General features: G+C 40.6%; 1 protein-coding gene across 1 annotated transcript in view; it reads right to left on the minus strand.

Moving 5' to 3' along the window:
* Positions 1-1074: 1074 nt before the first annotated feature.
* RAD9B (RAD9 checkpoint clamp component B) overlaps positions 1075-13826 on the minus strand; it is a 30664-nt gene continuing 17912 nt past the window's right edge. Inside the window, exons 7-11 of the mRNA XM_081285406.1 lie at positions 9521-9627; positions 9366-9430; positions 8623-8745; positions 6593-6836; positions 1075-1285 (exon numbers count right to left, since the gene is read on the minus strand). Coding sequence (XP_081141532.1) covers positions 1148-1285; positions 6593-6836; positions 8623-8745; positions 9366-9430; positions 9521-9627 — 677 coding nt within the window. The 3' untranslated portion in view covers positions 1075-1147. The remainder of the gene's footprint in view (positions 1286-6592; positions 6837-8622; positions 8746-9365; positions 9431-9520; positions 9628-13826) is intronic.

Raw genomic sequence — 13826 nt, forward strand, 5'->3', positions numbered from 1 at the left:
GGGTTACTTTTGTGTGTAAAAGTTCTTTATAGAGATCTGCATTTGTTACGAATATGAATTCAGTGTTAATCATTGGTATAAGCATAAGAGACATAAATTCAGTCTACTTTGAAAATGTAGTTGAAAATATGTGGGCATTGCCACTTTCCACAAAAAGCTTGGTGAAAGCCCATTTTCATTCACTGAGAAACATCTTGGGATGAACTTGAGTTTTTATTAGGTTATTGTGGGTAGCTATGACTCATTACTAAGCTACAAGAGCCAAATTCATTCTGGTTTCATTTAGAACTCTGTTCACAGTTCTGAAGCATACTAATCCACTCAGACACCTTTTCAAATTCCTCACAAAATCTGAAGAACAATTGCTTGCCAGTTAACACTTCCTTATTGTTTGATGGTTTCCCAAAGACTTAGCAATAAGATGTTACAGAAGGCTGGTTCCTGGGGTTATAGAACTGCAAACAAGTCTGGGGGAGGGAGAGGCTCTCACCGTAAGGTATTACATAACAGTGTTTTTGTTCCAAATTTTTAGTCTTGTTTATGCAGGTAAGAAGCTAATTCTTAAAGGGGCAAAGAACAGACATTTGTATCCCACATTCCATTCCAAACCCAGGCTGTCTTGTGTGGAGGTTGCTACACTATTTTAGATAATACAGAAATGTTTGACATCAAGGGCTGGGGGTGTAGCCAGTTAATAGAGTGCCTGCCTTGCATGCACCAGGCCCTGGGTTCGATCCCCAGCAGCACCACCACCACCACAACAATAATAAAAAAAAGTTTGACATCATTTCCATTAAATTCTTTTCCTGTATCACATTGCAAATAAAAAATCATCCCTGAAAATCTGTTCTAATTGAAGGTTATGAAATCAAATCTTACAAAATACAAAAAGACTCCAAAGTGAGGGAATGATTATTTTTTTCTAAGGGCTACTTCAAAAATCAGAATTTTTTTTCCCAATGGACAAAAGTGATGTTATTTGAAAAACCTGCATAACTTTTTGCAGTTTCTGAGAGTCCCAAACTCCAAAATGTTCACAAATACAAAATACTGGACTACTTAGTCACAAAAATGTTTCAAGACGTCTTGATGCACTTCCATATCTGTTGTACACTAGGCATGAAGACTGGGGCTTAAGGCGAAGCTATCACTGAGCTTTAGATGTGGAAACAGTGCCATTAATCACATCCTCGTCACTGTCACTTGCTATTGCCAGACTGTCCAAAGGGCGATTGAAGTGTTCTTGCTGGTCAGAAGAAACAGCTCCAAAGAACATGCAAGAAAACTAGAGAGAAAAAAAAAAACTGCAGTTTATTCCAAAGTGAAAGTTTGCCCAATTAATGCTCAAGGTGACAGCCCTTGCAGAACACTGCCAGTGTGGTCCTCCTGTCTTGTTGGTGATGGCTCATGGATGTCATTATTGGCCCAACTAGTTCTAAAACAGACCCTTCCCTAACTTCAGAGGCCCAAGATGACCTTCAGCTGGGGCAGAGTTCTGCTGCTGACTTCCCCTGAAGCCATCAGAACTCCAGGCTGAACCAGACCCTATGCTGGCTATGTGAACTGAGCCATCTCTTCTCATTTTCCTGCTCTTTAGCCCTGTCTAAAAAGCTTCTGACCCCACCACTTCACAAGTTTCAGATGAGATCAATGAAAATGGCCACATCCTTAAAGTTGGAGGCTGTTTTTTGCCTTCATCCACTCAGGTCATCCCTCACACTGCCTTCCAGTGCAGTCCCTACCCTACCCCGGGGGCCACTCAGCAGGCTCACCCTCTTCTACCCAACCTTGAACCAGGGCTCACTTTCAAACTTAGCACAACTGGCATTTGGGACCTGATAACTGTTGTGGGCTGTCCTGTATTGGGAGATGCTGGGCAGTACTGCTAGCCTTTCCCCACTAGATGCCAGTAGCACCCCCTTCCCAACTTGTATCATCCAAATGGCCCCAGACTTTACCCCAGGTCCCCTGGGGGAGGAGGCCGCCCCTGGTTAAGAACCACCACCTTAAATATGGGCTGTCCTCTTGAAATTACCATCTGTGTGCCAGGGAGTCTCCAAGATTGAACTTCAGTCATCCTACTGCCTGCTTGGTGTCACCAGTTGCCATACTCAAGCCTTGAACCAGGTCCTCAAAACCTAAGTCACCCCGATCTCTCCCTTTTTCTTTACCCCTTCTAACCAACCCATGTCAAGAGTGTTACCTCCTAAGTTAGCTGTCTCACCTCGCCACTCCTTCCACCCCTCATTTAAGGAGTGACCAACTCAGAGGCTGTAACAGAGAACTTTCTTGCCTTACCACACCCCATTTTTCACATGGCTAAAGTTCTCTTGTAAACATTCAACACCATCAACTGTTAAATCCCTTCAAAGACTTCAAATACCAAGGTACTTTATAAGGCTGTTTACACACAGTCCACAGGACTCTCCCAGCATAAGCTGGCCCTCATGTAGCTTCCCCTTGAGCAATGCATTGCCTACCTCAGGCAATCTGCTCCCAGCTGCAGAACTCAGGCGTCAGTTTCTTAAAACCAGAATGCCCCTCCAACTGCAGGGCCTTTGCACCTGCCCCCCCAAACTCACTTCCTTATCCCTTCCAGCTCAGCTTAAGCACAAGTTTCAAACTGAAGACCCCCCTGGCCTCCTGGAGTAGGCTGTTTAGCACCTTAAATCTCAAAGTACCCTGAACTTTTCATTGAACTTATCACAGCTTTTAAAAACTTCCCTATTTTTAGTCGCACGACTTTTATATCTGAATTTAGTCCCTATGCCTTATACCCTCTTTAGTTCTAAAAGTTTGGGAACCTTATTTATTTTGCTGACCAGTTTCCCTCACGTGCTTTCCAGGACACCCGCCTGCAGGAAACACTGGTGGAAGTCCATGGGAGCAGCATGAATGAATGAATAAGCCCCATTCTTGGGTCATCTTCAATTTTGTATCAGAAGATGGGGATGCTCTGTAAGGTGGCAGTTCTGACAGCAGTGTGGGCTCCTCACTCCACATAGAAAACTCCAGCTTAATAAGGGTCAGTATGGACTGATGTCTGTGACAGAGGCCAGCCAGGAGCCAATTAATTAGGATCCTGTTTGTACTGCTGCAGCCTGATACTTTTCAGACTGTACTTACTATTAAAATATCAGCTAAGCCCACCTGCCCTATAAGCAAATGTACAATGTGTACAAATGGCTTATACTTTGAAATTCAATCACAAATACACCTTAATAATGAGTGATTACAATAAACAAAGGACACTTTGGATTAAAAAAAAAAAGCAGCTTGGCAGGGCTGGTGGCATGGTAGACCACACAGTGCCCCTGTGGACTAAGCCCACGAACCTGTAAAGGTGTTATGTCACATGGCCAAGGGGAACAAAGGTCACAGATGGAGCCAGGGTTGCGAACAGCTGGCTGAACCAGCTGGGGGCCCAAGGTGAGCACAAAGATCCTTAAGGGTGGAAAGGGGATGGAGAGGGTTCGAGTGAGCAATAGGAAAAGACGTAACGAGCCAGCGCTGGCCAGAAAGATGGAAGGGGACCATAAGAGAAGAGTACAGTGGCCTCTAGAAGCTGGAAAAGGTAAGAAGCAGACTCCTAATTCTCCTGAACGTCAGTTCTGCTGACACCTTGACCTTAGCCAGTGAGCCATTTCAGACTTGGACCTTCAGAACTGTAGGATGATACATTTGTGTTGTTTTCATGGCACAAAATTTGTGGAAATTCAGGGCTGGGGATACACCTCAGCTAGTAGAGTGCTTGTCTTGCATGCACAAGGCCCTGGGTTCAATAAATCTGTGGAAGGAGCACAGGAAACTAACACACTGACTTTCGCAATAACTGCAGACACAATCTCAGTTCCCTTTTATGGGTCTAGCCTTGACCAAGGACTGTTGAATATGTATCATCGTATGCACATATCCCTCAGGGACATTCATGGTGCCCCATGAGACCGGGAAGCTTAAGTGGACTTGCTGCCTGAATTTGCCATTGGCTTAGGGTAAGTGCTATTTTCTCTCTCTCTTCTCTTTGGCCTTTAAATCTCACATGGCTGGATAATGGAGACTTCCCCATGTCTTTCAGTAAGAAAACTTGACAGCATCCATGCAGCCAGACATAGCCTCAAATCCCATGTGAACTGGGCAAGAAATGAATTAAAAATATGTCTAAATGTTGTGTGTGTGTGTGTGTGTGTGTGTTCCCTATGTTACTGCCCCTGAGAACTGTATATAACTCCCTACATTAAAGAAGCCACTGATCATTATTTAGGATATAGAACTCTGTTATAGCTAATTTTGAAAATCCCCTTTTCCAAAGTAGCACACCTAGCATATATGTGTATGCATGTGCAGGCGCGCGCGCGCGCACACACACACACACACACACACACACACACACACACACACACACGGTGAGCCATCTGGAATTTTGTGAAACCACCAGAGGGGTTTTAAAAACTTTCTTAGGATATCCCAAACCAGGGTTGAAGGTGTCCACACTACTGGCAATGCACTAGAAAGAGAGAAATGAGTAGACTCAGGTCTGCCCTTGATGAACTCACAGTCTACCTAGCAGAGTAAATTAAGACATAAAAGAATACTAAAAAAAAAAAAAACAACAACAATACCCTTTTTTTATGGATCTGGTAAATTGATATCAAAGCTTAAATTAAAAACAAATTGAGAGGCTGGGGCTGGGGCTCAAGTGACAGAGTGCTTACCTAGCACATGTGAGGCACTGGGTTCGATCCTCAGCACCACATAAAAATAAAGATATTGTATCCACCTAAAACTAAAAAATAAGTATTAACAAAACAAAACAAAACTAAAAACAAATTGAAAACAGGAAAAAACTGACATTATCCACAAAGGGATACTAACCCATCAGCCATGAAAACACACCTGGAAGCTGTCATAATGCAGTGTTGCCCTGACACATGCAGAGGCCAAGATTAGCAGAACAAAAAGTCCAGAGATAGATTACAACCCCTGATGAACTTAATACAAAGCCAGGTATGGTGGCAGGAGCCAGCCCCAGCAACTTAGAGAAGCTCTGAGCAACTAAGACCCCGTCTATAAATAAAAAATAAAAAGGGGCTGGAGATGTGGCTCTGTGATTAAGCGCCCATAAATTCAATCCCCAGTTGGGGGGGGGGAGGAGGAGGAGGAGGGCATATAGAAATTCTTATGCTATTTTTGCAACTTTCCAAAAGTCTGAAATTACTTTAAAATAAAATGTTAAATAAGCCAAGTAGTAGGGTGGGCCACATAGTGATGGAAATATAGGCATCACATGGCTCTGGCCTTGTCAAGTTCACAAACCTGTTTTCAGTGTGCATGGCAGAGCCAAGCAGAGGTTAATCCTGAGGCCACTGTCCACACAGTTTGCTCAGCCAGACACCGGATTGCTAGAAAAGCAGCCTATCTGCTGCCCCGGAGCACACACATTCTCTGTTTGGGGCGGGGAGGAGAATGGGAAGCCAGGTGAAGACTGTGTACATTAAGTTCCCAGGGAAAGTCCCTGAATGCCATTCCAAGGAGTTCCACGGCAATGTGAGGGGGAAGTGGAATGACCAAGAGCCAAAAGCAGGAGAGTGCGAGAGAGTAGTAACGAACATTTGTGGAGCACTGACACGCCAGGTATGTCTGTGAGTGCGTTTTTTTCACGGATCCATTTAACGGATATAATTATCTCCATTTTTCTGACAAAGAAATTGAGGCAAATATCAGTAACTGCCCAAGTTGTATAGCTGATGAGTGGCAAGAGAAATTTGAATGCAGGAACTTGAACTCTAGAGCCAGGGCTCTGAACCCCTCATTGTCCACCTAAGGTTTGAAGCAAATGTCCCAGCACACAAAACCAGGGCAGAGGGGAAAGGGCCCCGGGCCGGCCAGGCCCTCAGCAGGCCAGGTGGAGCACAGCGGGGCCTCGTCCTTGCCATGTGGAGGCCAGCAATTCCCCTTAAAAGTAGAGAATTTAAGAGAGCTGAAATGGGTGTCACGGAGCTTGCAATTCTAAACATCACTGTCCCTACTGAGGAAACTGGCAATTTTGGTGAATTTTAGGGTCCTGAAGTCCCAGGAAAATGATTTTGTGTTGTTGCCTGTGAAAAAGTAAGCACAGTAAGTGTGACCAAAAAAATTACTTCTATGACTTTAGCATGTTGTTGGAATTAAAATAGAGCATACTATAGATGATCCTAATTTATTCTTGAAAACAAATGCCCACATCTCTACTTAGAATATGCTTTGTTAGAAATTACTGAGAAATGTAACTATTTGTATTGACAGTTTATAAATCAGATTTTTCTCATCGGAGACTAGCTTCACACCTCCTCTAACAAAAAATAATAAAACAACACAGGGATCGGGGGTAGCTCAAGGGTACAGAGCTTGCCTAGCATGCATGAGGCCTTGGGTTCAATCTCCAGTGCCACACACACACACACACAAAAAAAAAAGAAAAAAAAAGAAAAGAAAAAAGAAAGAAAAAATAAATAATTCACAAGAGGCTGAGGTGGGTTGGGGCACAGGGTGCTGAGAGAGACTGGTGCTGACACTTCTTGACTGAGTGTCAGTCCGTCCGCCTTTTTCCTCTTACCTTCCTGAGATATGGAGAGCCTGGCCCTTCCTCTGTGTCGCTCACAATGCTTTCAGGTACTTCAAAGATGTTGTCTCCACTTGCTTTCTTCCTTTGAGGGCTGCCACAGTTTTCCCCTGCAGAGTTTTTGGTGGCAGCTTCCCTAGGATAAAGCCTCTTGGGTGCTGATTTTCTTGAGATACACTCTGGAGTCTGGCTGGTTCCACTTTTATCAGCCTTCGAATTTGACCGTATCATATCTGACCTGAGATGTTAACAGGGATTAAATGAGCTGTTTCTTTAATATATATATATATATATATATATATATATATATATATATATATATATATGTATGTGTATATGTATGTATTTTTTTTTTTTTTGAGGAGTATCAGGGATACTTAACCAGGGGTATTTAAGTACCAGGAGTACTTAACCACTGAGCCACATCCCCAGCCCTTTTTATTTTTTATATTTAGAGACAGGGTCTTACTAAGTTGCTTAGGTCCTTGCTAAATTGCTGAGGCTGGCTTTGAATTTGCAATCCTCCTGTCTCAGCCTCCTCACTCACTGGGGAAATATATCTTTTATATAACTAATGGAGCAATGTGAATGACAATGATAGTGCTGATTTAGAGGATGTACTTAGATAATACAGAATTAATTGTTGAAACCTACCATTTATGTATATGATCATTTAGAAACTCCTTTGACTTCATATTATATGTTAACAGGATCAAGTGAGAAAAAAAGTTAAATAAATTATTAGAAATATGTAGAATGAAACATCATGAGGTCATGAAAACCTATGTTCTGGGCATGGGGTTGTGGCTCAGTGGTCAAGTGCTTGCCCAGCACAATGAGGCTATGGGTTCTATCCTCAGCACCACATAAAAATAAATAAAATAAAGGTATGTTGTCCATCTACAACTAAAAAAAAAAAAAAAAAAAAAAAAAGCTGTACATGTTCAGTGCAGATGCAAACTTAAAAATATAAATAAAACCTATATTTTCAAGTCATAATCAATGATGCTGGAACACACATATTCACAATATATTTTATGGAGAAAAACCAGAATACAAAACAACACATTACATGATCCCACTCCTTTTTTATTTTTTGTACCAGGGATTGAACCCAGGAGTGCTTTACCACTGAGCCACGTATGTGTCCAGCCCTTTTTAATTTTTAATTCTTTAAGTTGTTTAATCCTCATAAAGTTGTCAAAGCTGCTGAAACTTCTGATCCACCTGCCTTCATGTCCCTAGTTTCTGAGATTACAGGAACTCACTATGTGCCCAGCCCAATCTTGTTTTAAAATACAAGTATATGGGGGGGGGGGGAGTCTGAAAGAAAATTCAGTGAGCTAAAATGTTAATAGTAGCTATTTCTGAGTGGGGCAATTATGGGTGAATTCTATTTTATTTTTCTTTTTTTAATATTTATTTTTCAGTTGTAGTTGGACACAATACCTTTATTTTATCTATTTATTTATTTTTATGTGGTGCTGAGGTTCAAACCCAGGGCCTCGCACATCCCAGGTGAACGCTCCACCGCTGAGCCACAACCCCAGCCCCTATTTTCTTCTTTGTACTTTTATGTATTTTCCAAAATTTCTACTATAACTTTGTGTGACTTTACAACAAATTATGCCTCCCACCAAAATGTTATTAAGGAAAAGAAAAATAGAAAAAAGATAAATGGTTATCCCTGTATCTGAGAAAGAAGAGTTTTATGTAATGAATAACATACTTTCCTGCAAAACTTGACACTGAAAATTGAAAATGAGTTTTGAATGATAACAAAGATAAATCATATAGCCCTGTTAAGTTCTGATCAGAAGAGAAAAAAAACAAATATCTGATACAACATTGGTGAAGTTTCAACATTAGGATTTAGTGTTACTCTAGCTCTTCTAGATTGGGACAAAATTTCTGACCTAATGTTTTACTCCCCAGTTGTTTCCTAAGTGAATGCCACTGAATTATTTCAGAATAAGATGGCATGGCTTTCCCCAACCAATAACAAATTTAAAACATAGATTTACCTTTTTCGTGTCTGCGAGAGACATAGTGATTGTGGCGAAGATGCCCGACTTGGGTCATCAGCCAAGGTAGCCAAAATAAAGTTAGCTTCCAGTAGCATGTCATCAATACTCAAAGCCATTGGTCTAAAAGGGCAGAGTCAGAGCAAAAATAACATTTATTTTCTGGTGGTCATTAAGAATGCATTAAAGATGATAATTATGGAATAAAAAGAAATAGTACCTATCCTTTCATGTGGGAATCTTTAATAATCTCAAATAACCACAGTCCTAAGAGCTGAAAGATCCCTTAGAAATCATTAAATTCAATTTCATAAATACACCTCAACCCAATCCCATTTAAAATTTTAGTTTGAAGGGGTTGGGGATGTAGCTCAGTGGTCCAGCACTGGCCTAATGTGTGAGACCTTGGGTTCCAGTCCCAGCCCCACAAATTTTTGCTCTGAAATATATAAAGCCTCATAGTTTCATAGGGATTTTAACTTGCTTAAGCCATATAGGGTTTTCTAATTAGGCAATTTATTCAGCAGCATGTCAAATTTATAAATGTTTCACTCTGCAAAAACACGTATCTTTCTCCTCAAGTTCCAATTTAAAAATGCCATTTGGCATCTTTCAAAACTTTACTTTGATACATGAAGCTAGTAAAGTTAAGGAATTCCTGGGGTGTGAATTAATTTCACCATGATTCAAAGGGTTTTATTATCACAAAAGAGTGAAACACAGAAAAGTTCCCAAGGACCTACTTTCCAGGAAAATCAAAATGAATGGATATAGGAACATGGATAGCTTCTGAAAACGTCAGCATTCCCTGAGGAAGAAAATTTTAAAAAAACTTTAAATCTTTATGAAAAATACCAGTAAAAACCTGAATTTGAATTTGACACAAATATTTGTTTACCTTCAATTCTTTGAAGCAAAATGTTATTTCTGTATCCAACCCAATCTGAAAGAAGTCAAACTCATCTGGGCCAAAAGACATCTCACTGTACACAGAATTTGTCAAATCTGTTTAATGTCATAGAAAAAAATAAAGAATAAAATGAGTCCCAGAGGCATTTATTAAATTTTAATGTGAAAATAAAATATAAAGGCTAGGTTAAAAAACAGTCACAAATTCTTTGACATTCCTTGAGAAGTGGGTTCTATGTCTTCCTTCCCCTTGAATCAGGGTAGGATCCGGAGTGCTTTGACCAAAAGGATATGGCAAAGAGACCTGCACCGGTTTCTGTGTCCAGACCTTAAGAGACTGGCAGTCTCCTCTTCCTGTCTGTGCAATACTGACTCTTGTAACTCAGCTACCAGGCCATATGAAATCCAGGGTGCATGGTCACGGGCCCTGCTGAGCTCCCAGCATCCACCAGAAGCCATGTGAGTGCACCTTCTTCACATCTTCAGATGATTCCAGCCCCAGCCACCATCGGATAGCCCTCGTTCCCCATTCTCCTCCCAGCCACTGGCAACCATTAACCTATTATCTGTTCTCTGGATTTAGCTATTCTGGATATTTCCTATATGTGGACTCATTTAATATGTGGCCTTTGGTATCTGGTTTCTTTCACTCAGCACAATGTTCTCAAGATTCATCCACACTGTAGCCTCCACCCAGACTTCATTCCTTTTTATGGATAAATGATGTTCAATTGTATGGAGATATCACAGTTTCTTTATTCATTCATGAGTTGAAAACATTTGGCTTCCATTCTGTGGCTATTATGAGTAATGCTCCTATGAATATTCATGTGGACCATGAGGCAGAGCTCATAGTCCTAAAGATGGCAAAGGAACAATACAAAAAAAGCCTGGTGCCTTGATGAACATGGAATAATCATTATCAACCACTATTATTTTATTTTCTGCCACTCATTTAAAGATAATTCTAAATAACATACCCTACAATTTTTAAATTTTATGTTCCTTTAAACAGAAACAAACTTCACATCTTACTTTTTTTTTTTTTTTTTTGTACTGAGAACTGAAACCAAGGAGGGCTTTACCATTGAGCTAAGTCCACAGCCCTTTTCTGAATTGCTTAGGGCCTTGTTAAGCTGCTGAGGCTGGCCTCAAACTTGTGATCCTCTTGCCTCAACTTCCCAAGTTTCTGGGATTACAGGCATGTGCCATGGTGTCTGGCCATATCTTCTTCTTTTTTTTTTTTTTTTTTTGGTACAGGGGATTGAACCCAGAGGCGCTTAACCACTGAGCCACATCCTCAGTCCTTTCTGTATTTAGAGACAGGGTCTTGCCGAATTGCCTAGGGCCTTGCTGAGTTGCTGAAGCTGGCTTTGAAATCTCAATCCTCCTGCCTCAGCCTCCAATTCCATCAAGAAAGTAAAAAATAGGTTTACAGGAGTGCACCACTGAGCCCAGCTTCCAGACATATATCTTATGTCATCTATTCAAAAAAAGATGATTTGACTTAGTTCAACAATGTATTATCATAGCACACCCTGATGTTTGGAATTTACATGTACATTTCAAGATAATCAAGGATTTATGTATTATTCCCTCTATTACATATTCTTCTATGATTTAAAAATTGAATGATGGCTGAGCATGGTAGTACATGTCTGTAATCCCAGCAGCTCAGGAGGCTGAGGCAGGAGGATCACAAGTTCAAAGCTAGCCTCAACAACTACCAGGCACTAAGCAATTCAGTGAGACCCTGTCTCTAAATAAAATACAAAACAGGGCTGGGGATGTGGCTCAGTGGTTGAGTGCCCCTGGGTTCAATCCCTGGTAACCCACCCCCAAAATTGAATGATGTACCAAAAATCATGCAACGAAAGAAAATAGATGAGTTGGCTCCCTCAAAATTTAAGACTTTTGTGGGGCTGAATTTGTGGCTCAGAGGGAGAGTGCCCACCTCACATGTATGAGGCACTGGATTAGATCCTCAGTACCACATAAAGATAAAATAAAGATATTGTGCCCACCTATAACTAAAAAAATTTTTTAAAATTTATGACTTTTGGGCTAGGGTCGTGACTCAGTGGTAAAGCACTTGCCTCACCTGTGTGAGGCACTGGGTTCAATTCTTAGCACCACATATAAATAAATGAATAAATGAAGGTCCATCAACTACTAAAAAAAAAAAAATTTAAAGTGATAGAGGGGGGCTGCGGTTGTGGCTCAGTGACAGAGCACTTGCCTAGCATGCATGGATTCGATTCTCAGCACCACATACAAATAAATAAAATAAAGGTCCATCAACAACTTAAAAAAAATGATAGAGGGCTGGGCTGTGGCTCAGCAGTAGCACTCTTGTCTGGCATGTGTGAGGCACTGGGTTCGATCTTCAGCACCACATATAAACAAATTAATAAAATAAAGATCTATCAACAATTTAAAAAAGTGATAGATAATGTTTAAAAAAGTTTTAAGACTTTTGGGCTGGGGATATAGGTCAGTTGGTAGAGTGTTTGCCTTGCATGTACAAGGCCCTGGGTTCAATCCCCAGCACCACAAAAAAAAAAAAAAAAAAAATTAAGACTCTTGTGCTTCAAAATATTCCATCAAGAAAGTAAAAAACAGCCAGGAACAATGGTGCACACCTGTAATCCCAGCAACTTGGGAGGCTAAGACAGGAGGACTTCAAATTCAAAGCCAGCCTCAGCAATGGTGAGGCGCCAAGCAATTCAGTGAGACCCTATCTCTAAATAAAATACAAAACAGGGCTGGGGATGTGGTTCAGTGGCCAAGTGCCCAAGTTCAATCCTCGGTACAAAAAACAAAAAAGAAAGAAAGAAGGAAAGTAAAAAAACAACCTACAAAATTGGAGGAAATATTTGTAAATCTATATATAATGAGCTAGCATACAGAATAATCAAAAGACAATCCAAGTAAAAAAAAATGAACAAGGGATTTGAACAGACATTTTTCCAAAGAAGAAATGACCAATAAATACATGAAAAGATACTCGACATCACTGGTCATTAGAGAAATGCAAATCAAACCCGGAATGAGGCACTACCTCACACCCACTAGGCTGGCTGTAATCCAAAAGACAGACAATAACAAGTATTGTCAAGGATATGAGAAATTAGACCCATGTGGCTGGTGGGATGTACAATGGGCCAGGTTTTCAAAATATTAAATATGATATTACTGTAAGACTCAGCAATTTAACTCCTAACTATATACCCAGATAAATGAAAACACATAATCACAAAAAATCTTGTAGATTAATGTTCATGTTAGCTCTATTCCTAAGAGCCTTATTCATATGAAACAAACAAAATGTCTGTCATGGTTTAGCTATGAGGCGTCTCCCAAAAGCTCATGTGTGAGATAATACAAGAAAGTTCATAGGTGAGATGATTAAGTTATGAGAGTCTTGACCTAATCAGGGCATTGTCCACTGATATGGATTAACTGGGCAGTAACCATAGGCAGGTAGGGTGTGGCTGAAATAAGCAGGTCACTGGGGGTGCATCTTTGGGGTTTTTATTTTCCCTTAGTGAGTGGAGCTCTCCCTCTGCTTCCTTGTGGCCATGTTCTGAGCTGTTTTCCTCCTCTATGCCATGATGTTTTGCCTCATCTTGGGCCCAGAGCTCTGGGGTAGGTGATCTATGGACTGAGACCTCTGAAACCATGTGCCAAATAAACATTTCCTCCTCTACATTCTTGTCAGGTCTTTTCTTGTCAGCAAAGAATAAGCTGACTAAAACAATGCCCACCAAATGTTGAATGAATAAATCAAATGTGGCATAACCATAGAAAAGAATATTATTCAGCAATTTAAAACGAAGTACTGATAAACACTATAACATGGAACATCCTTGAAAACATTGTGCTAAATAAAAGAAGGCAGACTCAAAAGGCCACATGTTGTATGATTCCATATTTCATACAAAATGTCCCAGGATAGGCAATCCATAGATACAGAAAGTAGATTAGTTGTCACTTAGGGCTGGGGCTGGGAGGAAATGAGAACAAATCCACATAGAATAAAAAATGAATTTATTCTTTAAATGAATCACTCATATGGTATATAAGTTATATCTCAATAATATTATCTTTTTAAAAATTATTCATGATGAATTTGGGGGAACTACCTGTAATCTTAGCAACTTGACAGTCTGAGACAGGAGGATCAAGGATCAGAAGTTCAAGGAAAGCCTAACAACTTAGCAGGACCCCGTCTCAAAATAAAATAAAAAGGACTGAGCCAAGTGTGTTGGCACGTGCCTGCAATCCCAGCAGCT

The sequence above is a fragment of the Spermophilus citellus genome, assembly GCF_964194105.1.
Source record: "Spermophilus citellus genome assembly, chromosome: 3".
Classification (NCBI taxonomy): domain Eukaryota; kingdom Metazoa; phylum Chordata; class Mammalia; order Rodentia; family Sciuridae; genus Spermophilus; species Spermophilus citellus.